The following is a 24951-nucleotide window of genomic DNA, read 5'->3' on the forward strand; positions in this document are numbered from 1 at the left end:
TTATCTTATACATTGTATTATCTCACTGCACTCCCTGCTCTGTGCCCCCCCCTGACATTCATCTTAATCACTGCCTCTGTAATTGCTCCCTCAGACCCTGGTTCTCAGCATTGACTTTTTAGTGCAGTGAGACACAAGAGAGAGAGAGAGACAGAGGATGCCATCCCTCACCTGTACTTAGTCTGTATGCACACTGCAGAGCAGTGTTTCCCAACCAGGGTGCCTCCAGCTGTTGCAAAACTACAACTCCCAGCATGTCTGGACAGCTGTTGGCTGTCTGGGTATGCTGGGAGTTGTAGTTTTGCAACAGCTGGAGGTGCCCTGGTTGGGAAACACTGCTGCAGAGGGAGAGCAGCATACAGGAAGCCTGGCAGAAGCAGAGTTCCAGCCAGGCTTCATGTGACATCATGCCTGCTGGGACCCGCCTCCTTCCACCCCTCAGAAAGACAGTGCTCCTGAGCTAATGAAGAGGGATAAAAAAAGGTATTTCCACAGCATTTTAAACCTCAATAAACACAGGGATAGGCATAGTTAGAGAAGGGGCCCCTGGGTTAAAACATCTACCCTGCACCTCACACCCTGATGCCACACTAAGTTAACACATCCTAGATCTGAATGAATGAACTAATCGTATGAAATACATTTGTCTTTACATAGTTGAATGTGCGGACAACAAAATCACACAAAAATGATCAATGGAAATCAAATCTATTAACCCATGGAGGTCTGGATATGGAGTCACACTCAAAATCAAAGTGCAAAACCACACTACAGGCCGATCCAACTTTATGTATTGTCCTTAACACAAGTGAAAATGAGGCTCAGTAGAGTGTGTGTGGCCTCCACGTGCCTGCATGACCTTCCTACAACGCCTGGGTATGCACCTGATGAGGAATGTCCTCCCAGACCTGGACTAAAGCATCCGCCAACTCCTGGACAGTCTGTGGTGCAACGTGGGGTTAGTGGATGGAGCGAGACATGATGTCCCAGATGTGCTCAATCGGATTCAGGTCTGGTGAACGGGCGGTCCAGTACATAGGATCAATGCCTTCCTCTTGCAGGAACTGCTGACACACTCCAGCCACCTGAGGTCTAGCATTGTCTTGCATTAGGAAAAACCCGGGGCCAACCGCACCAGTATATGGTCTCACAAGGGGTCTGAGGATCTCATCTCGCTACCAAATGGCAGTCAGGCTACCTCTGGCAAGCGCATGGAGGGCTGTGCGTCCCCCCCAAAGAAATGATATCCCACACCATTATTGACCCACCACCAAACCGGTCATGCTGGAGGATGTTGCAGGCAGCAGAACGTTCTCCACTGCGTCTCCAGACTCTGTCACGTCTGTCACATGTGCTCAGTGTGAACATGCTTTCACCTGTGAAGAGCACAGGGTGCCAGTGGCTAATTTGCAAATCTTGGCAAATGCCAAATGTCCTGCATTGTGTTGGGCCTTAAGCACAACCCCCACCTGTGGACGTCGGGCCCTCATGCCTCCCTCATGGAGTCTTTTTCTGACCGTTTGAGTGGACACATGCACATTTGTGACCTGCGGGAGGACATTTTGCAGGGCTCTGGCAGTGCTCCTCCTGCTCCTCCTTGTACAAAGGTGGAGGTAGCTGTCCTGCTGCTGGGTTGTTGCCCTCCTACGGTCTCCTCCACATCTCCTGATGTACGGGCCTGTCTTCTGGTAGTGCCTCCATGCTCTGGACACTATGCTGACAGACACAGCGAACCTTCTTGCCACAGCTCATATTTATGTACCATCATGGATGAGCTGAGTGAAAGCACCACCAGCATTAAAAAGTGACCAAAACATCAGCCAGGAAGCATAGGAACTGAGAAGTGGTCTGTGGTCACCACCTGCGGAACCACTTCTTTATTATCCCAATAAAGGATTGGTTCTGCAGGTGGTGGCCACAGACCACTTCTCAGTTCCTATGCTTCCTGACTGATGTTTTGGTCACTTTTGAATGCTGGTGGGGCTTTCACTCTCGTGGTAGCATGAGACGGAGTCTTGCTAATTGCCTATAATTTCCACCTGTTGTCTGTTCCATTTGCACAACAGCATGGGAAATTGATTGTCAATCAGTGTTGCTTCCTGAGTGGACAGTGTGATTTCACAGAAGTGTCATTGACTTGGAGTTACATTGTTTTTTTTTTTAATTGTTCCTTTTATTTTTTGGGCAGTAAATATATATATATATATATATATATATATATATATATATATATGTATATATTGCTAACCCAACAGTACACACAAACAGTACATTCACTTTACACCACTGTTTCCCAACCAGGGTGCCTCCATCTGTTGCAAAACTACAACTCTCAGAATGCCCGGGCATGCTGGCAGTTGTGGTTTTGCAAGAAAATATTCTTAAAATATCCCTATGTCATATAATTTTAAATTTTCTATATATAGGACTGAATGAGGACAAATGTTTATGCCCTTTGTTCTGTAGATTTTATCGGTACCATTTTCGTTTAGATAGCACTTTTTGATCACGTTTTTTTATTTATTATTTTCTGGTATTTGAAGTGACCAAAATTGAGCAATTCTGGACTTTAATATTTTTTTTCATGTTTGCGCCATCCATCGCATATGATCATAAACATTATTTTATAATAGTTCTTACAATTTTGCACAGGGAAATATATAATTTTTTATATTTATATAATATAAATATTATATTATTATCTTTATTAATATTAATAATAATACAAATAATAATTTGTATTATTATTATTATTTTTTTTTTTACATGTTTTTATTAATGAAATGAGAATATTTATAAGGGGTATGGCTGAAACACCTGAACATATAATTAATAGGGGATTCACTTACTTTTGGATGTACAGTGCGTGTATTAAATAAATATTTTATGTATATATTCATATGCACAAACATACATACACACACTTGTAAGATCCCTTCTGTTTCTGTACTCAGCCATGTGGCAGTAAGGGGTTAAAGCAATGACTTGCGCTGATGCCTCACAGATATGCTAATAAGACTGAAATAATTGTGTTGTACCGAAACAAAGCGGATCACATATTATACCACGTTCCCTGACACCGCGCCATAAACCCATCTCGCATGTGGGAATAGTTGATGGCGTTCAAATTTCTAATCTACATTAGTGTGGTCAAACAGCGCCAAACAATCCCGGGCGCTTTAGGGAATATTGGATACATTTATTAACCAGAGCATGTTGTTTGGTGCCTGTTAATTGAATTACACAACCGCACTGACAGATCTGCTGGCGTCCCCGCACTCTCCGCCTCCATCAGGATTGTGCAGCATCGGATTGTTCCTGCTCCGAGCTGATGCATTCAGAGAGGGAAAAAACTACAAAAAATGTTGATGTCTTGATGTTATTCAGCAACATTAAACTCTCACGTACCTGAGATCTCTAAAATTCTGAAAAACTGAGCAGTGATAGCAGAACTGAGCAGAATATAAATGTTTTTAAACTAGTCCGGGTCTATTTATATAAATCACAAGTATTATATATGACGTTCCTTTCCAAGTGCTGTAATTCCCTAGAAAAGTCTAGTATGTTCCAAGGCTCTATCATGATCAGGGCAGGATTTTGCTCAGTGCTCAAGTATGAATGAAATAAGTTGCATTAAGCCACAGCATGCATGCCTCCTCCCTCCCCCACTCCTCTTTTCCTTGATTGTTTGACATGCAGGGATTATCGTCCAGCACTGAGCTCTGTAGGTCTATCAGTCATTGCTGAAAAGGGTAGGGGAAGGAGGAGGACTAGTGCATGCTGTGGCCTCTTTTACATGTGATCCCTTAGCATGATATACAGATTCCCTTTGAAGGAGTGAAGCATTTATGTGCAGGTATGCGACCTCCAAAAGGTGAGGATAATAGTTTAACTGATCGGGCACTGCAAGTTTTAAGATCGAAAAAGAAAATTCAATCCACTCTAAAAGTGCTTTAGATCTGAGGAAAGGGGAGTTTGCACCCGAAGTGCGTCATCTATGTTACCATGTTTGTTGTTTTTATACAACTCAGTAAAACCATTGAATTTTTATTCCCCATCTGGAAACTGGAAATCCCCGATCGACAAGGCTACACTTTTATCCTTCCCTTCACACATTTGCATATCAGGATTGGAGTATCACTTCCTGGGACCATGGGCGGCAGATGTTTCTGCACCTCTTGTATGTAGTGGGGCGGTATGCCTACTTTCCACTGGCTCCAGGTGAGCGGACAATTTTTACAGACCGTGCGGCCTATCTATCCAATCCCTATAAAGGGATCTTTTGTTATTGGGATAACACACAAGGAGCCACCCGCTGTTCTCTCTTTTCTTTCTCATTTAAGTACCTCCAATCGGTGGCCTTCACATACACATAAAAATTGCACCTATTCTTTCTCAAATTACTAAAAATGCTCAGTAGAATGTTATCTCCAATGTACACCTGATGAAGGGGCTTGTATGCCCATTAACGTGTTATGTATTTGCTGACACATAAGGGCCAATGACTCTAGTTGTGCTTGCATGGGGCTGAGTTGCAGTACCAGCTACACCTAGTGAAGCACAGCGACCCCTAAAGGACAGAAGTTCATTAACACAGATGATCACAAAGCATCTTACGGATCAGTGTTTTTTCTATAAATCACTTTAGGCTTCATTCATATCAGTTTTGGGGGTACTATCAAGAGCAGATGTCATCCTTTTTTTGCATAAAAATGGCGCTGCATTGAACACTGTGTTTCCAATCAAAACAAAGGACCCCTTGTCAAAACCTGATATACACCATTATAAGTCAGTGGGGTCCATCTAGGGTTGCTGGTGTCAGTCATGTGATGGATCCATGTAAACATCCCAATTTATCGAGCATTGCATAAGCAGCACGTCGTTTCGAGTCCAAACTAGACTCTTCATTCGACAAAGGCATCTTGTCTGACAAAGAATGTAGTTCAGACTCGAAACGGGCTGTTTGCACTTGCATCCTTACACTTGCGGTCAAATTCGCGTTTCTGCATGTTTTGTCTGACTTACACCATTGCACAATTGTACCAAGGATTCAGGTGGATCGGGGGGCAGCTGACCCTCGACAGCAAAATTTAGGGCCTTTATGGGTATTGCGCACTGTATCAACATTTGCATGATATTTGCTCCGGTGATATTGATTTTATATTTGCAATGTGATGGATCCGGAACAGCATTGAGTCCGGAAGCTGCAATACAGATGTGAACAGAACCTATTGACACTGTGCTGATAAGTGACTATACCACATACCTATATGATTTATGCCACTATCATAGTGCACAGTGCGAAAGACCAAGATAAACAGTGTTTTAAGCTCATTTTCTCCTTTTAAAGGGGTACTCCACTGGAAAACATATATATATATTTTTTTTTTTTAAACAACTGGTGCCAGAAAGTTAAACAGATTTGTAAATTACTTCTATTAAAAAATCTTAATCCTTCCAGTATTTAGCTGCTGTTATGATCCACAGGAAGTTCTTTTCTTTTTGAATTTCCTTTCTGCTGTACCACAATGCTCTCTGCTGACACCTCTGTCCATTTTAGGAACAGTCCACAGTAGGAGCAAATCCCCATAGAAAAACTCTCCTGCTCTGGACAGTTCCTAAAATGGACAGAGGTGTCAGCAGAGAGCACTGTGGTCAGGCAGAAAGGAAATTCAAAAAGAAAATAACTTCCTGTGGGTCATAACAGCAGCTGATAAGTACTGGAAGGATTAAGATTTTTGAATGGCAGTAATTTACAAATCTGTTTAACTTTCTGGCACCAGTTGATTAAAAAAGAATGTTTTCTAGTGAAGCACCCCTTTAAGAAAAGTTTTTAATCGATTTGCGGCCAAAAAGAATGGTTTCTTCCCCCCTCCCCCCACCATTTTCAGCGCTGCTGTCATCCACAATAGACTTGCTTAATGTTCAATATCGGCAGCCGCTCTAATGCTTCAACAACTCTCTCTGTGTAATAGGCAACCAAAGAGTGACAAGGAAAGTAATGTCCTTGACGTGTTCTGTGATTTATACAACGGCGCAATGCGAGCAATGGCTGCACGTCACTTATTATTGGAAGACAAGATGACAACTTTGAGAAATGGAGGGAGGAGACCCGCGGTATGCAATAAATCTTTAGCCTAGTTTGATGGCTGGCATCTATTTATTCTTCTGCCTCTGCCTATAGTGGAGATGATGCTGCTAGGTTTATTAGGAGCACCTCCATTATATCCATAGGATGGTGTTTTCCAAACATTATGCCTCCAGCTGTTGCAAAACTACAACACCCAGCATGCCTGGACAGCCGAATGCTGGGAGTTGTAGTTTTGCAACAGCTGGAGGCACACTGGTTGGAAAACACTGCCATGGGAGACCTCCTTTTTCCTATTGTTGGCCAGCCCATGGATGTTGCAGTGATTTCTCTGTGTCTACTTACTATTAAAGGGGTTTTCCAGGTTTAGAAAAAAACATGGCTGCTTTCTTCCAAAAATAGCACCAACTCAGAGTTGCAATACTAGTCATTGACAGGTGTGGTGCTGTTTTTAGAAGAAAGCAGCCACATTTTTTTCTATTGATTGTCTATGGCAGGGCTCGACAAATCCTAGACGCCAGGTTGCCAGGTTGTCGGGGCACCAAGGATTTTGTAATCCCTATACAGTGTTTAAAGGAGCACTGTGGGATATGAAAACTTATCCTCTAAGGATAGGGGATGAGTTTCAGATTGTGGGGGGCCCGACCGTTGGGACCCCCTGTGATCTCCCGTACATGGGGCCCGGCTAAACTCCTGAATGGGGCATGTTCGACCACCACAGAAAGCGGTGGCCAACACACCCCCTCAATGCAACGCTATGGAAGAGCCAGAGCACTGCATTCTTCAATCTCCAGCCCTCCCATAGGGGTGCATTGAGGAGGGCATGTCAGACTCCGCTTCATGCGGTGGTCAAACACGCCCCATTTAGGAGGAGTGTTGGGGCCCCATACGGGGGCTGTCACGCCCCCTCCCATAGGTTTGCATTGAGGGGCGGGGCCGTGGCGTCACACGGGGGCGGAACCGTGACGTCACAATGCTACGTCCCCGTGATCGACGGTAATCAGACCTGGAGTGAACACGCTCTGGGGACTGATTTTAATGGGATGCGGTGTGCAAGATCACGGGGGTCCTCCGCGCGTCGGGACCCCTGCAATCAGGCATCTTATCCCCTATCCTTTGGATAGGGGAAAAGATGTCTAAGCACCGGAGTACCCCTTTAAGATAAGTTTTTATTTCCTGGAGTACTCCTTAAACTATCTTTAAAAAAACAAACTTGTTTTACATACCTCCGCCTCCATTCTGGCACTGATCCTCCATTCTGCCTCCTGTCGGGGCTCCTAACAACAGTTAATCAGCAGTTTGGAATGTGAATTGCGACAGATTCCCTTTAATGAAGCCAATCATGCTTTTATGGCTGATTGAATATGTTTTTGTTATTCGCATGTTACATTAGGATTTAGGATCTAAAAAATAAAATCAAAACTAGTATATAATACATATCCAGAGCCTTGTGGACGGAGGTGCCTTGGCGCGTTTAGCAATTATCGCCACATTTAATGTCTAGTCTGGGATTTGCCATTTAAATATTTATGACCTTCAAAAATGAGCAAATGCAATATAAATGATAATGTTAAGAGCAAATGCCTGTAAACAAAAGAAAAATCGCAATAAAGCGAGAAAAAACAACATTAAATTTTGTATGTTTCAACCTCCCAATGATTTATGCACGTGTTATTATGCTTCCATTAAAGGGCTCTTAAAGTAGGGATTTTCTTGGACTCAACACTGCTGGTTTGTCCTTGGCCATCAATGTCACTGTAGATGTTTCCCGATGATGATCAGCAGGGGTTTTGTGGGTTACCGATCTCACTTTAGTGGCCTACTGTAAGGAAAAGCCCTTTAAAGTGTACCTGTCATTTTAGGTGACTTTTCAGGATAAACTGCCCTGTGTGTGTACATGAGAAACGGCACAATATTTGCCCATTTTATAACTTGTATATGATATTTTTCAGCAGATTTCTGCTCTGCAGGCTTCATCTATAAATTGCAGTTCTCCTAGAGCTGGTGTAGAGCCCCCCTCCATAGATGTTTGATAACGGGAGAAAGAAGAATTTTTGTCTGATAAGAAATTTTACAAATTTGTTATATCTGTTTGTACTATTGATCTATGTAGAGTTTGTTCAATTGGCAGTGCCTATTGAAAATTCCTTAAAAAAGTAGGTATTTACTGTTACTCAAATTAGGTATTATTATTGAGAGATGATCAAGGTAAATTCTTAAAGAGGATAGAATAATAACACGAAGGGGGACAAAAAAGGGTAAAAAAAATAAAAGGTTGCTTCGGTGTGTTGTATAGGCTATTATTATGTAAGAAGTGTTGATAAATATAAAAAAACACTATGACGGTAGACAGTCTATAAGTGAGATGACGGTAGACAGTCTATAAGTGAGATGACGGTAGACAGTCTATAAGTGAGATGACGGTAGACAGTCTATAAGTGAGATGACGGTAGACAGTCTATAAGTGAGATGACGGTAGACAGTCTATAAGTGAGATGACGGTAGACAGTCTATAAGTGAGATGTCGGTAGACAGTCTATAAGTGAGATGATGGTAGACAGTCTATAAGTGAGATGACGGTAGATAGTCTATAAGTGAGATGACGGTAGACAGTCTATAAGTGAGATGACGGTAGACAGTCTATAAGTGAGATGACGGTAGACAGTCTATAAGTGAGATGACGGTAGACAGTCTATAAGTGAGATGACGGTAGACAGTCTATAAGTGAGATGACGGTAGACAGTCTATAAGTGAGATGACGGTAGACAGTCTATAAGTGAGATGACGGTAGACAGTCTATAAGTGAGAGTGCGTTGTACGTCACTTGTGACATTCCTGGGTGTAAGTCTATATTCTCAGTCTTTCCATTCTCTTTTGTATCTCCAGCGTTACGGACCAGCTACTCCTGCAACACCTGCAACATGGTGCTAAATTCGGTAGAGCAGTATAACGCACACCTGAAAGGCGCACGACATCAGAACAAGTAAGTGACAACCCTATATATTGTTTATTATTCAACTTAAAGAAGAAATCCAGTACAAGACAACTTATCCCCTATATGCAGGATAAGGGATAAGTGTCTGATCGCGGGGGGTCAGACCGGTGGATCTCCCATACGAGGCCCCATCTTGGCCCCGACTCTGCTAACGGAAATTATGTTTCACACGCAGCACTGACGCTGGTCAAAACATGTCCCCTCCATAAAGAGACACGTAAATGCTGTAACTCCGCCTCTCCCATAGATATGAATGGAGGGGGTGTTTTTTTCCTTATGTCAGGGGATAAGTTGTCTTGCACTGGATTCCTTCTTTAAGAACTGTGGGGGGCGAATACTAGTGTAACTGAAAAGGAGATGAATTGGAACTACAGTGGTCCCTCAACATACGATGGTAATCCGTTCCAAATTAACCATTGTTTGTTGAAACCATCGTATGTTGAGGGATCCGTGCAATGTAAAGTATAGGACAGTGGTCAACAACCTGCGGACCTCCAGATGTTGCAAAACTTCAACTCCCAGCATGCCCGGACATCCAACGGCTGTCCGGGCATTCTGGGTGTTGTAGTTTTGCAACATCTGGAGGTTCGCAGGTTGAAGACGACTGGTATTGAAGGTTATACTCACCTGTCCCCGCCGCTCCGGACCGTCACTGCTGCCCTGGATGTCGCCCTCCATCGCTGTCGCCGCGTCCCTGGGGTGTTCCCAACGCTCCGGGAAGGTCTCTGCTGCCCGGGAACGTCGCTCTCCATCGCCGCCATCACGTCACTACGCACGCCACTCCTATTGGATGACGGGACGGCGTGCGCAGCGACGTGATGATGACGATGGAGAGCGCCGGCGATGCAGGGGATCCCGAGGAGTACGCTACGGAGCCCCGAGGACAGGTAAGTGATCGTCAGCGGACCACACTGGGCACCGTAAACGCCAACTGACGCTGTCTGCTCTGCCGGATAGCTTTTTATGCGATGGCCCCGACATACAAAAGCATCGTATGTTGATGCTGCCTTCAACTCTGAGAGGCCATCGTATGTTGAAATGATCGTATGTCGGGGCCATCGTAGGTCGGGGGGTCACTGTATTTTCGCCTTTAAGAAATTAGAAGTGGCTAAAGAATATGGCCCATCTAAGGCATAGCACAACTGTACCTGTCCCTGGTGTCCAAAGACTCTCTTTCATATACCAGTATTACATTTTTCATGGTATATGCCACCACTAAATTAAGAAATAAAAGTAAAATCCTACATCGGGAAACTCACAGGTAATCCACCTATTTGAACCTGCCCTTATAGTCCAGAGCAGTACATAGGTGGTGAAAGGATCAGGGGGCCTGCGAAGAAGATGGAGATGGAGTGAAGAAAAGCATCTAAATTTGAAATAACAGCAGCTATATTTATAACAATCATGTCGTTGATATAAGAGGGTAACATTTTTGGAAATAGGCTGCCAAGGGGTAAATTTTATGAACCACTGATGTAGGCCATTGACTCAAACCCAAAATCCAGAAGACGCGTAAGTCTACTTTTCGACCATGTGAGATACCATCCACCTTTATTTCAATAAAGGATTTGGATTTTATGGGAATTTGATTTTTTTTTTTTTTTTTGCATTTATCTAAATCATACTGTACATTCACTCAACCTTACATTTGACCATTAAAGGGGTACTCCTCTGAAAACATTTTTTTTAATCAACTGGTGCCAGAAAGTTAAACAGATTAATAAATTATTTCTATTTTAAAATCTTAATCCTTCTAGTACTTATGAGCTTCTATTTGCTCCACAGGAAGTTCTTTTCTTTTTGAATTTCCTTTCTGTCTGACCACAGTGCTCTCTGCTGACATCTCTGCTCATTTTAGGAACTGTCCAGAGTGGGAGCAAATCCCCATAGCAAACCTCTCCTGCTCCAGACAGTTCCTAAAATGGCCAGAGGTGTCAGCAAAGAGCACTGTGGTCAGACTGAAAAGGAAATTTAAAAAGAAAATAACTTTCTGTGGAGCAAATAGAAGCTGATAAGTGCTAGAAGGATTAAGATTTACAAATCTGTTAAACTTTTTGGTCCCAGTTGATTTAAAAAAAAAATGTTTCCAGTTGTATACACTGTAGAAAAATATATACAAAAAACAATAAAATTACCCAGAAATAAAAACCAGCTGCATTACCACAACCTCAACACTGAAGGGTACTACTGCATTACAGAAAGTGCCTTGTACAGCCAATTTAACCATATAGAGGAAAAAGTAACAGGGAAATACAGTATGTCCCAAAACAGTTCATAAACATACCAAGCAAGTCAGTTGCAAACGGAGACAGTGTGAGGCCTTGAATGGCATCACCCGACGCGTGTTTCGGTATGCAACCTTCATCAGGGGGTCATTAGATATCCAATATGAATGAAACAACTCAACCAAACAAGGGTTTTCAAATGCCGAAACAGGATTATTCCTTACAGGACCTGAAGAGCTCTGGTAAATTAAGCAAATTGTCATTTTGTTGTTTGTTCGAGCCAAATGTCACCTTTTTTTGGTTACTGATTGATCAAAAATACCAGCCCACTGCAACAGTCATGCCAGTCATCTTGGGTATTGATGTGAGCGACCAATGAGTTTAGCAACTTGTAAGGCAAGAATTAAGAAACTAATACTTCTAGTGGGTTTTTCCTTCTAGATTTAGGCCCCAGGCAGAATGACCCCCCCCCCCCCCCATTACTTATGATTAAGATGTTGGTCTGAATTGGCTAGTTACGAATTGGTCATTATAAAAATAAAATAAAAAGCCCATAAAAATCTAAATGCTTCTATTTTAGCTGTAAGAACCCGAAGGGTTAACCTTTTCTGAGATTTTGTTTGGCCAGGTTGCTTGGCTACGCCCCTAGCCAATCTATCTGGCTGTGACAGCAATCAGGTTGAGTCACCTGTTAGTATTACTGTGTGTGTTTAGTTTGATTTCTGTTAGTTTTGTGTGCCTCCAGCTGTTTTCCTGTCATCTACAGTACTGTATTTTATTGTTTTGACATTTGACTGTCCCTCGCTTATTTTAGGAAGTGAACGTCTTTGTGGTTGTGGACCCGTTGTTCAGGACAGGTACGCAAGTAGACAGGGACAGAGGGTGTAGGCAAGTTTAGGGCTGCACTCTATCCCTGCCCGACGTGACAGTAACATCATGTTAGGCTGCCGGATCCGGCTGGGGGAGGGGAAAACCGGGCGCTTCCGTACCCCAGCCGCATAATCCCGTAAATCCATTTACTTTAATGAGCCAACCGGAGTCAAATGGTGACTCCGGTCGGCTCAGTTTTGACCCGTATCCAGTTTCCCAACCGGACCTAAAACCGTAGTACACTGGAAACTGGATACGGGTCAAAACTGAGCCGACCGGAGTCACCGTTTGACCCCGGTCAGCTCATTAAAGTAAATGGATTTACGGGCTGATGCGGCTGGGGTATGGGAGCGCCCGGTTTTCCCCTCCCCCAGCCGGATCCGGCACTTGTATGCAAAAAACAAGATGTGAATGCAGCCTTCCAATCCCAAAATTTCCATTAATAAACATATTAATTAGTTGTCATTTTATCAATTGTAATGAATAGGAAAAGCTTAAAACAAGCTGTAAAATTTTACAATCCAAATGGAAGCCAACATGATATTAGCGCCAATTACAATTCATATATGAAATCTTTACCACACTTTGCAGTATAGAGTTTTATTTAAAGAGATAAAAACCATAATGGGATTTTGTCTGTACTTTAATGTTGCCCTAAATAATAAACTCTGCACACCAAACAAACAAGTTCAGGAAATTACATTTCAAAGCGTGCACATTGTTAGTGGAAATGAGTAAATCAGTGTTTCCCAACCAGGGTGCCTTAAGCTGTTGCAAAACTGCAACTCCCAGTATTCCCAAATAGCTGAAGGCTGTCTGGGCATGCTGGGAATTGTAGTTTTGCAACAGAATTGTGCTCAGAACAGAATTGTGCTCAGTCTGAACCTAGCCTAAAAATATTGCAGGAGTGCCAGGGAAGTGATGTGCCACTTTACCTTCCATCCTCTCTGCTCACTTTTTTCCTATAATCTATAATGCCATAATGTAAAAGGGCATGGACACAGTTTTTTTTATTGCTCCAATGCATCTACAATAAAAAAAAAAAAATAATAATAATAAATAAAGCTTATAGTTGCATGCAAAATTAAAAAAGCGAAAAACAAAAAAAGACACAACTTATAGTTGCATACAAAATTCAAATAAGAAAGAAAAGGATAAAACTAATAGTTGCATGCAATAGTTGTCATTAAGAAGCTATAATTTTGTGTATACAGCTCCAGCGCAGATTCATCTGTCTCCATTGTAGAAGACAATAAACAAACCCTTTCCCTATTTACTCAATGGAATGTCCTTGCGGAAGGTCCAGTGCAGCAGCCTTGGTGGACGTTCTGCCGCCAGAATTCTGGATTTCCCACTCCGACAAAACATGTTCATTCTCTTGGCGGAATTTTGCCCAGACTTCATTGTTGTCAATGAGGAGGGCATATGTCCATGCGGTCCTAGCACCTTTTGGTCCTGCTGCCCGCAGAATCTCTGTCTGGCATTTCTCCAGCCCTTACACCTGGGAGGAGATAAAATATGACTGCTACATGACTACACAGGGTTTGATTGTAGTCTGTAACCATGGAGACACATTGTAAAGATTCTTATATATTCATATATACATAATTACATAATTTATATATATATATATATATATATATATTACATAATTATATATTATTATATATTTATTAAATAAATAGTAAATATATATATATATATATATATATATATATATATACATATACACCCACACATATATATCTACATCATTAATATCTTCAATATATATATATATATATATATATATTTGGAATAAACCACGCTTGAACTGAATTTCTTTTGGTGTGCTGTGTTTATGCCAAATGTGGGAAATTTTTCCTTACCTGAAATTACAATTTCCTGGAGTCCGTAGGCGGCACACAATGGGGTTAGAGGATTTACCTGTCCCGGAAATAGAAGAACATATATAGCAGTACAATGCATGCAGAATGCAGGTTCATTCATTAATCCACCCCCCCCCCCCTAGGAACAAACTAAGCATGTATAGTATGCAGCAGTGAGATTTATTTGGGAGGGTAAAGTTGTGCCGCCTACGGACTCCAGGAAAGGAAAATTTCAAGTAAGGACAAATTTCCAACTTTCTGGTCATCCTATGGTGGAACACAATGGGATTTGCAAAGCAGTGCAAAGTAATATAGACAAAAAGGGGAGGGATTACTGTCCACCAGCTCCTTGAATTACGCTTGCGCTAAGGGCTGATCCCTCAGAAGCAGAGATATCCAACTGATAGTGCCTGATGAAAGTAGCTGGAGAGGCCCAGGTTGCTGCTCGGCATATCTGGTCCATTGGCATGTGATATTTTTCTGCCCAGGAGGCCGCTGTTGAGTGAGTAGAGTGGTCTCTGAGAGACAGGGGAGAAGTAGATCCTTCTAGCTCATAATGGTACCTAATGGTATCCCTAATCCATCGCTAGGGAAGCTTTACTTGCTTTTCCTCCTTTCCTTACACCTTGGAACAGAATAAAGAAAGCTTCAGAGATCCTGAAGGAGGCTGATTTTTCCAAATAAGTAAGAACCTCTCTTCTGACATCTAGAAGATGAAGGCTGTCTCCTTGTTCATCTGTGAGTACAGGAAACACCAACTCTTGGTTCAAATTCTGCACGGAAGGCACCTTTGGCAGGAAACCTGGCATGGTTCTAAAGATGACAACATTAGGCAATAACCTGAGGTAAGGTTCTCTGCAGGACAAGCCTGCAATTCACTAATACTCCTAGCTGACGTAATAGCCACCAAAAAACCAAGCCGGAAAGTCATGTCAAGGATGCTGATTCCAGAGGCTCGCAGGGTTCTCCACACAGTTTCTTTAATACTAATGAGAGATCCCATGAAGGTAATGGATGAGAATAAGGAGGACGGAGTCTTCTTTATGCTCTGACGAATCTTGATACAATAGTTGGTCTTGAAAATAGACCATTCAGGTGAGCATTGATGGCTGTAACCTGGACTTTTAGGGTGTTGGGTTTGAGACTTATCAAATCCCTCCTGCAAAAAAAGCAACAACGTTGGTGTGTGTGATGGATCCTTGTTCTTTTTGGAACACCAGCCTGAGTAAAGATGCTAAACTCTCACATAAATCTTCATTGTTGACGGTTTTCTAGAGGCTAAGAGCGTATAAATCACTTCCTCAGAGAAACCCTGGTTATTCAAGTTTTGGCGTTCAAGTTCCAGGCTGTTAAACTCTGGCTGCCCGGATCTGGATGAAATAGGCCTGCTTGATGTAGAAGGTCCTTTGTTACCGGTAGTTTAAAGTAATCTCCTCTTGATGCTTCCCACACGAGCTGAAACCAAGCCCGACTCAACCAAAACGGAAGAATGACAATGGCTGGACTTGCTCGTCCACAATCTTCCTGAGCACTCTGGGAACCAGTGGAAGCAGAGGAAAGGCAGAGATGAACATCTCCCTTCATGACATTGACAGCCCATCTATCACCAGGGGATGGCCTGTACGGGAGAGAGCAAAACAGAGGAAGTTTCTTGTTTTCCATGGTCGCAAACACATCTAGGAGAGGAAGCCCTCACTGGTCTGTGATCATCCTGAAGATTTTCGGGTTGAGCTCCCATTCTCCTGGTAAGATCTTCCTCCTGCTGAGCCAGTCTGAGGGCATTCTTCTCTGCCCACATCATCATGTTGGCACACAATTTATGGAGAGACTTGCTCCTCATTCCCCCTGCTTGTTTACATAGTAAACTGCTGGTAGATTGTCCGATAGGATCTGTACATATTGGTTGCGGAACAAACTCCTGAAATGTTTCAGCGTTAGACTGATCGCTTTCAGCTCCCTGAAGTTGGAGGACATCTTCACCATCTCCATGGGCCAAGACCTCTGAACCCACGAATCCCCCACATGAGCACCCCATGTGGGGTTTGAGGCATCCATAGTGAGGACTACCATCTGGGGGAAAAGGAGAGACTTGCCTTGCTAAAATCTGGTTGGTTCCAACCACCACTTTAAATCTCTCTTCACCCTTGCTGGAATTGGAATGTCTTCCTGGGATTTGTTCCAAACTGAAAGGATGTAAGCTTGGAGCATCCTGATATGTGCCTTCGCTTATGGAACTGCATCCATGGATGAGGTCAATAGGCCCAGAATCTTCATGGCAAGACGAATCGTGCAGGACTGCAGATCTAGGAAGAATCGGAGATTCTGAAGAATGTTGACTCTTCTTTCTTCGGACAGGAAGATCTTCATGTGGCAGGAGTCTATTACGAACCCCACATACGAAATTCTCTTTGTAGGTGATAAGTGGGATTTTTTGAAGTTTATCAGGAATCCATGATCTTGCAGGACTTCTATCACAATCTGGAGATGATGAACCAGGAGATGATGTGAGCTTGCTTTGAACAGCCAATTGTCCAGATTTGCGTGGATGCCCCGCAACCTTAGATGAGCAACCAGGACGACCACCACTTTGGTAAAGACTCTCGGAACTGATGTTATGCTGAATGGGATGCATGTGAACTGATAATGATTGATTCTCTAATGAGCCTTCACTGCTACTCGAAGAAATTTCCTGTGAGCTGGATGTACAGGGATATGCAGGTACGCATCTTGCAGGTCCAATGATGCCATGTATTCGCCTTCCCTGATGTCCAGGACAGCTGATCTTATATACTCCATCTTGAATCTATTTTTTACGAAGTATTTGTTTAGAAGAGACAGATCTATCACCAGCCTGCAATCTCCCCCAGACTTTGGGACCACAAATACTGGGGAGTAGAAACCTTTCCATTTTTCTTGGACTGGAACTTCCTCCAGAGAATTCTTCTTCTGAAGAAGATGAATCAAATCAGAGACCACCGTGGAGGCTCTGTTGATCATAAATCTGGTGGTTTCTTTTTCAACTCGAGAGAGTAACTTCTTTTTATTGTATCTGACACCCAAGCATCCGAAGAGATTTTGGACCAGGTACCTGCAAAGGCTTGGAGTCTTGCTCACACCGGAAGCGCCTGGAGCTTGGTGTCATTGGTCCTTTTCCTTGGCGGGAAATGGCTTTTTCTTAAAGGCAGAGGGGTCCTGCTTCTTTCTATACTGACGTCTTGTGTCTTATTGACGAAAATGAAAAAAGGCAGGGAAACAAAATGATTCTTGGAAGAAATATCGCATCCCCAGTTCTTGATCCATGAGGCTCTTCTGGAGGCATTAGACAAGGCTACAGCCCTGGATGAGAATTTCATCACATCTAATGGAGTGTCACACAGAATTTCTGGTGCTGATTTCATGACCAATAGGTTTTTCAATAACTCTTTGCGAGACACCCCATCATTCATGTCTCTGGAGAGCTCTGATAGCCAAATCCTTAGAGCCCTTGCCACCGGGAGAGAAGCTGAAGCTACCTTAGATGCAGCGGCGGCCGCTACATAAGTCTTCTTACAGAGCATATCCGCTTTCCTCTCCATAGTGTCTGAAAGCATAGTTGACTTTTTCGATGGGGAGATTGCTTTTTTGGCTAAGTGGGCTGCCGCCAAATCCACCTTAGTCGGATTTTCCCAATCTTCATAAGCTGCAGGAGACAGCTTATAAGTAGACCGCAACCTATCCCCTGGGTCAGTTTTCTTTTCCGGCTTGGACCAGTCTCTCCGGAACCACTCTTTAAGTAGCAGATGGCTAGGTAGCATCCTATCACATAAGGAAGGGAAGTAAAACAACTGATCCTTCTGAAATTTTGAGGACACATGATCGTCACACTCTAGGACCTATTTAACTGCCAGCAAAAGATTCTGTAGCTTATCTTTATTCAGGAGATATAGGTCTTCTGAAATCTCCCCCTGTACAAAATCAGTGCTGTCAGATTCATCCCGGGAACTGGATGAGGCGCTTCTTTATGTGATATTTTGCGCTTTTTTCCCCTCACCCTTAAAGGCGGACTTAATTTCTGGGAAGGTGGTACTTAATTCCGTCTTTAACCAGCCTAGGAAAGCCGACGGCTCCATAGAAGTAGATGAATGCGTTGGAGCAGTACACAGACTACAGATATCTCCATCCCAGTCATCTGATAGCAACTGATGATATTTAGTGCAGGCACGATGTCTAGACTTTCTAGACTTTTTTCCTCCAGGACAGGACATCTGAGGAGGAAGGAAAAAGAATATTATAGATTCATACAGGCAAAGACTCATAGGCACATTTGGGAAGGGTTTTTTGTCCTAGAATCATTATTTCCTTCCTGTGCCAACTGAGAGACCTGCTGCATAGGCTAAGCACAGGCTCTCAGTGGCAGGGCTGGGCTTTTACTAGGTGCGGGGACTCTGCACATGCTCCGTGCGCCGCCACCTCCCGTGCGGCTGCGCACTACGAGAAAAAAACCTGTGCCATCTTGCAACACCCAGCGAGCAACAAGATGAAACAGCTTACCGCGTGCCTTTTTCCCCGAATGTGCCCTTTTGCACGTTCTTCCTTTCTCGAAGAAAATAAATACATGTGTGGTCTGTTCCTGGGGGGCTTTATGCACTAGGGGGCGGCTGGGGACTATTGAATTAATTGATTAATGAATGAACCTGCATTCTGCATGCTTTGTACTGCTGTATATGTTCTTCTATTTCCAGGACAGGAAAATCCTTTAAAGGGGTATTCCAGGCAAAAACTTTTTTTTATAGATCAACTGGCTCCGGAAAGTTAAACAGATTTGTAAATGACTTCTATTAAAAAATCTTAATCCTTCCAATAGTTATTAGCTTCTGAAGTTGAGTTGTTGTTTTCTGTCTAACTGCTCAATGATGACTCACGTCCCGGGAGCTGTGCAGTTCCTATGGGGAAATTTTCCCATCATGCACAGCTCCCGGGATGTGACATCATCATAGAGCAGTTAGACAGAAAACTTCAGAAGCTAATAACTATTGGAAGGATTAAGATATTTTAATAGAAGTAATTTACAAATCTGTTTAACTTTCTGGAGCCAGTTGATATATATAAAAAAGTTTTTGCCTGGAATACCCCTTTAACCCCATTGTGTGCTGCCATAGGACGACCAGGAAATGTATTTATATTTATCTACAAAATGTGTATATATATATATATATATATATATATATATATATATATATATACATATATATATATTATTTTTTTAATTATTATTAATATTATTGTTATAAATATTTTTTTTAAGATAAATTGGAGCAATAGGTCATATAGCCACCCTTAAGAGCAACTCTATGAAAATAATTTTAACCTAGATCCCCCATATCGGATGCCCAGCTGAATATCAATGGCATTCTGGATTTAATAGGCCTTTGCACAGTTGGTTTCAGCATTAATAACACAATGTCCCAGATTTTATACAAAGGGAAGAATGTCTCCAGTGAATTGCACCCTTCCCCTGACTTGTTAATTCTCAATTCACACTAAAGTTAACACTTCTACAAATCTAGGACAAAGTATTCACAGACTCTATTGTCTAACCCAGCGTACATTATACCATGGCTATGAGATTCCACTCTGAACATTTCCTTTAATATCTGGAAAGCAACAGCACACAGCAATGGTCCATCCCCCCCCCCCCCCCCATAATGATAGTCAAAGTCTACAGGTCAGAGATGAATTCGTTTTTCAGAAAAACCCTCCTTTTATGTACACAATGATAGATGTTCAGTGAGACAGAGCAGAAAGAATAATGTAATTAATCCACTGTGATCAGAGGTTTTGGCTATTTCTGATGCCATAAAAAACAATGAACCCGGGATTGACCATTATAAGGGTCACATCTATGCTTTGACATCTGTTCGCAAAGGAAGATGCCAGGCTGTGTTGGGTCCATCATACAATGATTCTGTGGTGTCGGGGTGCAATGCAGGGTAGATGCAGAGCAGATGTTGTGCCCCAAGGGGCAGATGGTATTAACCCCTTCTTGTCGGGACACCAGGGCGTGGTTTAGCCTTAACCACCCAAAGGTAACTCAATGAGCCAAGTTCTATGTAGTGTTGAGCGGCATAGGCCATATTCGAATTCGCGAATATTCGCGAATATATGGACGAATATTCGTCATATATTCGCGAATATTCGCATATTCGTTATATTCTCGTTTTATTTTCGCGTATGCGAAAATACGCGTATACGAAAATTAACATATGTGAAAATTCGCATATGCGAAAAGTAGCATATGCTAATTTTCGCATATGTGAATTTTCGCACGGCAGTCTCACACAGTAGTATTACAGCCTTCTTTACACCACACAAGCTGGAAGCAGAGAGGGGTGATCACTGTGATGTGTACTGTGAAGAAGAAAAAACAAAAAAAAAACGAATATTCGTAATTACGAATATATATCGCTATATTTGCGAAATTCGCGAATTCGCAAATATGCGATATTCGCGAATAATATTCGAATTGCGAATATTCGCGAGCAACACTAGTTCTATGGTGCTGCAATCAATCACCAGGTGCGGAGCTCCACTTTTAGCTCCCAAATATGCAGTATACAAGATTCCTGGGCTATATACGCAAAGGCAGTGCTAGCATACACATGAAAAAGATAAACTCACTGTTCCAGTGGAGCATAAACGACCAGCCGGTCTTCTTTATTTTTTCTCTTTATTGAAGAAAGAGAAAAAATAAAGAAGACCGGCTGGTCGTTTATACTCCACTGGCACAGTGAGTTTATCTTTTTCATGTGTATGCTAGCACTGCCTTTGCATATATAGCCCAGGAATCTTGTATACTGCATGTTAACCACCCAAAGGTAATACTGCTGATCCTGGGTTAGGCAGGGGCAATGAAGACACCAACGCAGATTAAGGATAACGGCAGCTTTACTGAGGCAAGACAGGTGATATAGTCTTTGCAGTACAGCCAAATATCCCAGGGAGGTGACCAGTGACAAAGGGGGACCTCGTAGGCTGGCTAGGACTTGTACTAGTTAGACTGAATTTAGTGCAGGCCAAGGTGACTACAGATGAACTTGACTTGACAGAGATGGTGACTGACAATAAGATGACTTGACTTACTGATGACCGACTTGTGGCTGCAGGACTTTAGGCTTGAGGCCTCCAATGCTCTGGACACAGACACTGGAACAACTTGACTGGACTTGGCCTCAGCAGAAGTAGCAATGTGCTAAGAGAGAGATTGCAGCCCCTACCTTTGTTATATAGGGGGACTGTGCAAGAAGCCCATAGGTCACTTGGGGGGTCACCTGGTCACTGGAGCCCTCTGGGTAACAATCATGTGCTACAAATATTAAATCAACAGTACACTAAATGAGGCAAACCTATATACATAATGGGGGTATGCTGCAGGGGAGCCCTGGGAACATGCAGGGACTCTGCATGACAGGGCACGAGGACAGTACGGGGCCACATCATCCCGTCCGGGACATCACAAACTCCCCCACTTGAATAAAGTTGCCCTCGACGCCCAGTCCGGGAGGGTAGAGGGGCGAAAGGGCCACAGGGGCCGCATGCAGTACTGGAGCATTGCATTTAACGTCCATTTCCAGGCTGAACCTTAGTATGACCAATGAAAATAAAGAGCTCTTGCATAATGTCCATACACGCTCTGAAGACATAAACTTTTATGACTATTTTAGGAACATGGCTCGATAACATTATAGTTGACTATAACACACTTTATGCAACTGTTGACACAATATAGGGCGGATTGGGCTGCCAGAGGCTTTTTACCCAATGCCTTGGCTACTGGGGTCCCTTGGCATAACACACTTCTCCTCAGAATACTAGATATATCATTTAGACTAGACATTTCTAGACATTTGTTACCTTTGACTGGTTGATACGTGCATAGCAGGTTACAGGTATACCTTCTGGCCAGGAAAGTATCCTGAGCACGAAGACACAAGAGAAAATACATTAGACATATGACAATTTATATAGACATCAGGGCTGCGCGATATGGGGAAAAAGTGTGATTGCGATTTTGGACCTAAATATTGCGATTTCGATATGCGATGCGATATAATAAAAAAAATTGTGAAATCCCCCCGATTTCATGTCCAATTGCCTCCATTTCACATCTACCTACCCATTTTATGCCCAAAGCTTATTTCACATCTCCAACTTGTCACATTCTCCCCCTCGGATGTGTGTGTGTGTGACAGATATGTGTACATGAATATATATATATATATATATATATATATATATATATGTACTCAGTGACTCTATGTATGATACTAACGGTTACTTTACACTTAATCTTTGTATCTTGTACACGGTGCTGGCTGTGAGGAGTCATCTCTCCTGAATAGATCAGGATATGCCAAACACCAAGAAAACACTGTACACCATGACTTTCATGGACAACAGATTATATAAATTTTATTACATTATACTATGACAACACAAATACTTACTCATGCAAACTGGTGAGCAAAAATATATTACTATGGCAATATATACACAGGTGTCCATGTACCGCTCAACAGTCCAGATACATTATTGAGTTCTTTTTAGAGAATCTCAGCTAGGAGCTGGGCACAACACTTACAAGATTGGTTACAACTTTAACCATCTTGACAAGTTCCTCAGGCTCTGTACTTAAACGTTGCTTGTAACCTGTAACAATAAGAGTGTTCTCGCACACAAACATAAGTTAGTCTTATCAACCACAATGGCAAAGTTAGTTATCAAGATGCTCCTCTTAATATGGCATCTTTCCATGCCAGCCTCTCTCCGGTCGGTTTGTTTCCTAGGTTGCGACATAAACCTAGGACCGCGAGACTGGGTGAGACATGGGGTTCACATGTGTGTTCCAAGAGACATGGGACAACCGGGATTCGGTGATGGTTGGGCTCACCGTAACTACTACTTGTACCACAGCAGCTTGCGCCACTGGGGAATGGACAGTCGGAGCCTGTTAGGCCGGCCAAACCACTGCAACAGTTGGAGTAGGCAGAGGCACTTTCATTTTTTCCCCGTTGATTAGGCCAAACCTCCTCGCCCCTATGAGTAGGCCCGGGCACACCCTCAGATGACTTGGGCAGGTATTTTGGAGCCATGGCAGGCGTCTCGGGCAGGTAGACTTCCTCCTCTCGGACGGTGTAATCCGCTTTTGTTGACGGCAACCCAACGGGATCTGCGTCCCAGTTGTCCGATGGGAAGTAGGCAAATTGGATTTGGGTAGGATTCTTCGGGAGAGTCACCGCTGCTGCCTACTCTCCTCTCATGCTCTGCACAGGCGTGTACTCTACAATCTCCCCGCTCTCCAGAGAATGCATAGCTGGGGGAGATAGTCTCTTTGTACTGCCCTCCTGTTCACTAGAATGGTGCCCCAGTGTAGGCAGTCCATAAGGGTGCCAAACCCCCTTACCTTGTCAAGCTTGATTACAGTTGTGCGACAGCACTCCAGGGGTGGCTCACCCTCTCGGGGGGGGGTTTACCTTTCGGATATACAGGGCCTCCAACTTCTTGGTATCTTGCTGCTGCTCCTCTCGCACCTCGACGGTAGCTGCCTCAGCCCATATCTCTACATCCTCTTGGCCCTCAGTTCCTCCACAATTGCAGCCACCTCATCATCTTTCTTGGCCTTTTGGGACTGGGCTGGAGGAACTGGGGGTTGGGACTTCCCGTGCAATGGAAGAAGATGCTCCCTCATGTACCAGATCAAGCTGGCTCATCGCCAAAAAAACATCTAGGTAGGGGTGGTGACTGCAGACATGCAGTAGACTCTACAGACTTCTGTGCCTGGGGGTTTGCTCTGGACAAGGGGTGGAAGGAGGGGTAGAAAAAGTGGCTTCAGCCGGGGTACTCACTTCCAATTCCTCTGTCAGTATTTCGGCCCAGGACCTCCAGGTCCAGTGGTGAGGGGACAGCCTCACCGGTGAAGATGCATTTGATGACTTGGAAGTTCCCCCTTCCGGGGTTGCTGGCCAGTCGTCATCCTCTGGTTGTGGGATCAGGTGACAGGCCTCATCGGCCCGAGGGAAAACCACTGCAACCGGTCAGCGAGGTCTTGGAAAAGTTGCGCTGCGGCAGTTTGCCGGTACTCCAGCGTCATCTTTGTACTCTTCACGCGTGCACTTGCCTGCTCCGCCATCTTACTGCTCTTCGACACTTCTGGCAAACTGAGGAGCACTGACCGCGTGGTCTCTTTTATAACGGGCTTCAGTAAAATGTCCGCCGGCCAGAGGGACGTCATCAGTGCAGTGCTGACTTCCTGTTCCCAGCAATAAGTGGCGGATCTTCATAGTTCCACTTTGGCGTGGACACAGCAACATGACTTCTACGCCCAGGGGCAGGACGTTGACCAGCACGGAACATTTTCGCATGCTTCTCCGGCGCCATCTTAACCCTTTCAGGTACCAGCACAGTGGAACAGCGTAACATGGTTTCAGTTCTAGTTTTGCACATTGAGGAAAAGTTGCTGAGTTGCCCATAGCAACCAATCAGATCGCTTCTTTAATTTTTTTAGGAGTCTTTTTTAAAAATGAAAGAAGCAAACTGATTGGTTGCTCTGGGCAACTCAGCAACTTTTCCTCTGGACAGGTTTAAATAAATCTCTCCCTAAGTAAAAAATATCCAGATTATAAAGTGTACAAAATAAGGAGCAAAACGGAAGCTCAGTCATCAAGTTTGCACTAGACTATAGCCCATAGTAAAGTAGGGAAGCGGTCCCACGCATTCCGTCACGTAGCAACTTCCTTGAGGCTTTCTGCAAGGTAGTTGCACTTGCATTTCTAATATTGTAAGTGGTGCCCATACTTTTGTTGCTGTCTAACCGGAAGCATGTATTTATTCTTACTAAACAAATTTCTTAACTCAATGACATTCCCATTA

The 24951-nt window shown here is 43.3% G+C and overlaps 1 protein-coding gene across 3 annotated transcripts in view; it reads left to right on the top strand.

The window, feature by feature from the left end:
• ZMAT4 (zinc finger matrin-type 4) overlaps positions 1 to 24951 on the top strand; it is a 463404-nt gene that overhangs the window by 354908 nt on the left and 83545 nt on the right. For all 3 annotated transcript variants that reach the window (XM_056530936.1, XM_056530937.1, XM_056530938.1), the window contains exon 6: positions 8975 to 9071. In XM_056530936.1, coding sequence (XP_056386911.1) covers positions 8975 to 9071 — 97 coding nt within the window. The remainder of the gene's footprint in view (positions 1 to 8974; positions 9072 to 24951) is intronic.

Source organism: Hyla sarda, chromosome 7, assembly GCF_029499605.1.
Source record: "Hyla sarda isolate aHylSar1 chromosome 7, aHylSar1.hap1, whole genome shotgun sequence".
In the NCBI taxonomy this organism is placed as follows: domain Eukaryota; kingdom Metazoa; phylum Chordata; class Amphibia; order Anura; family Hylidae; genus Hyla; species Hyla sarda.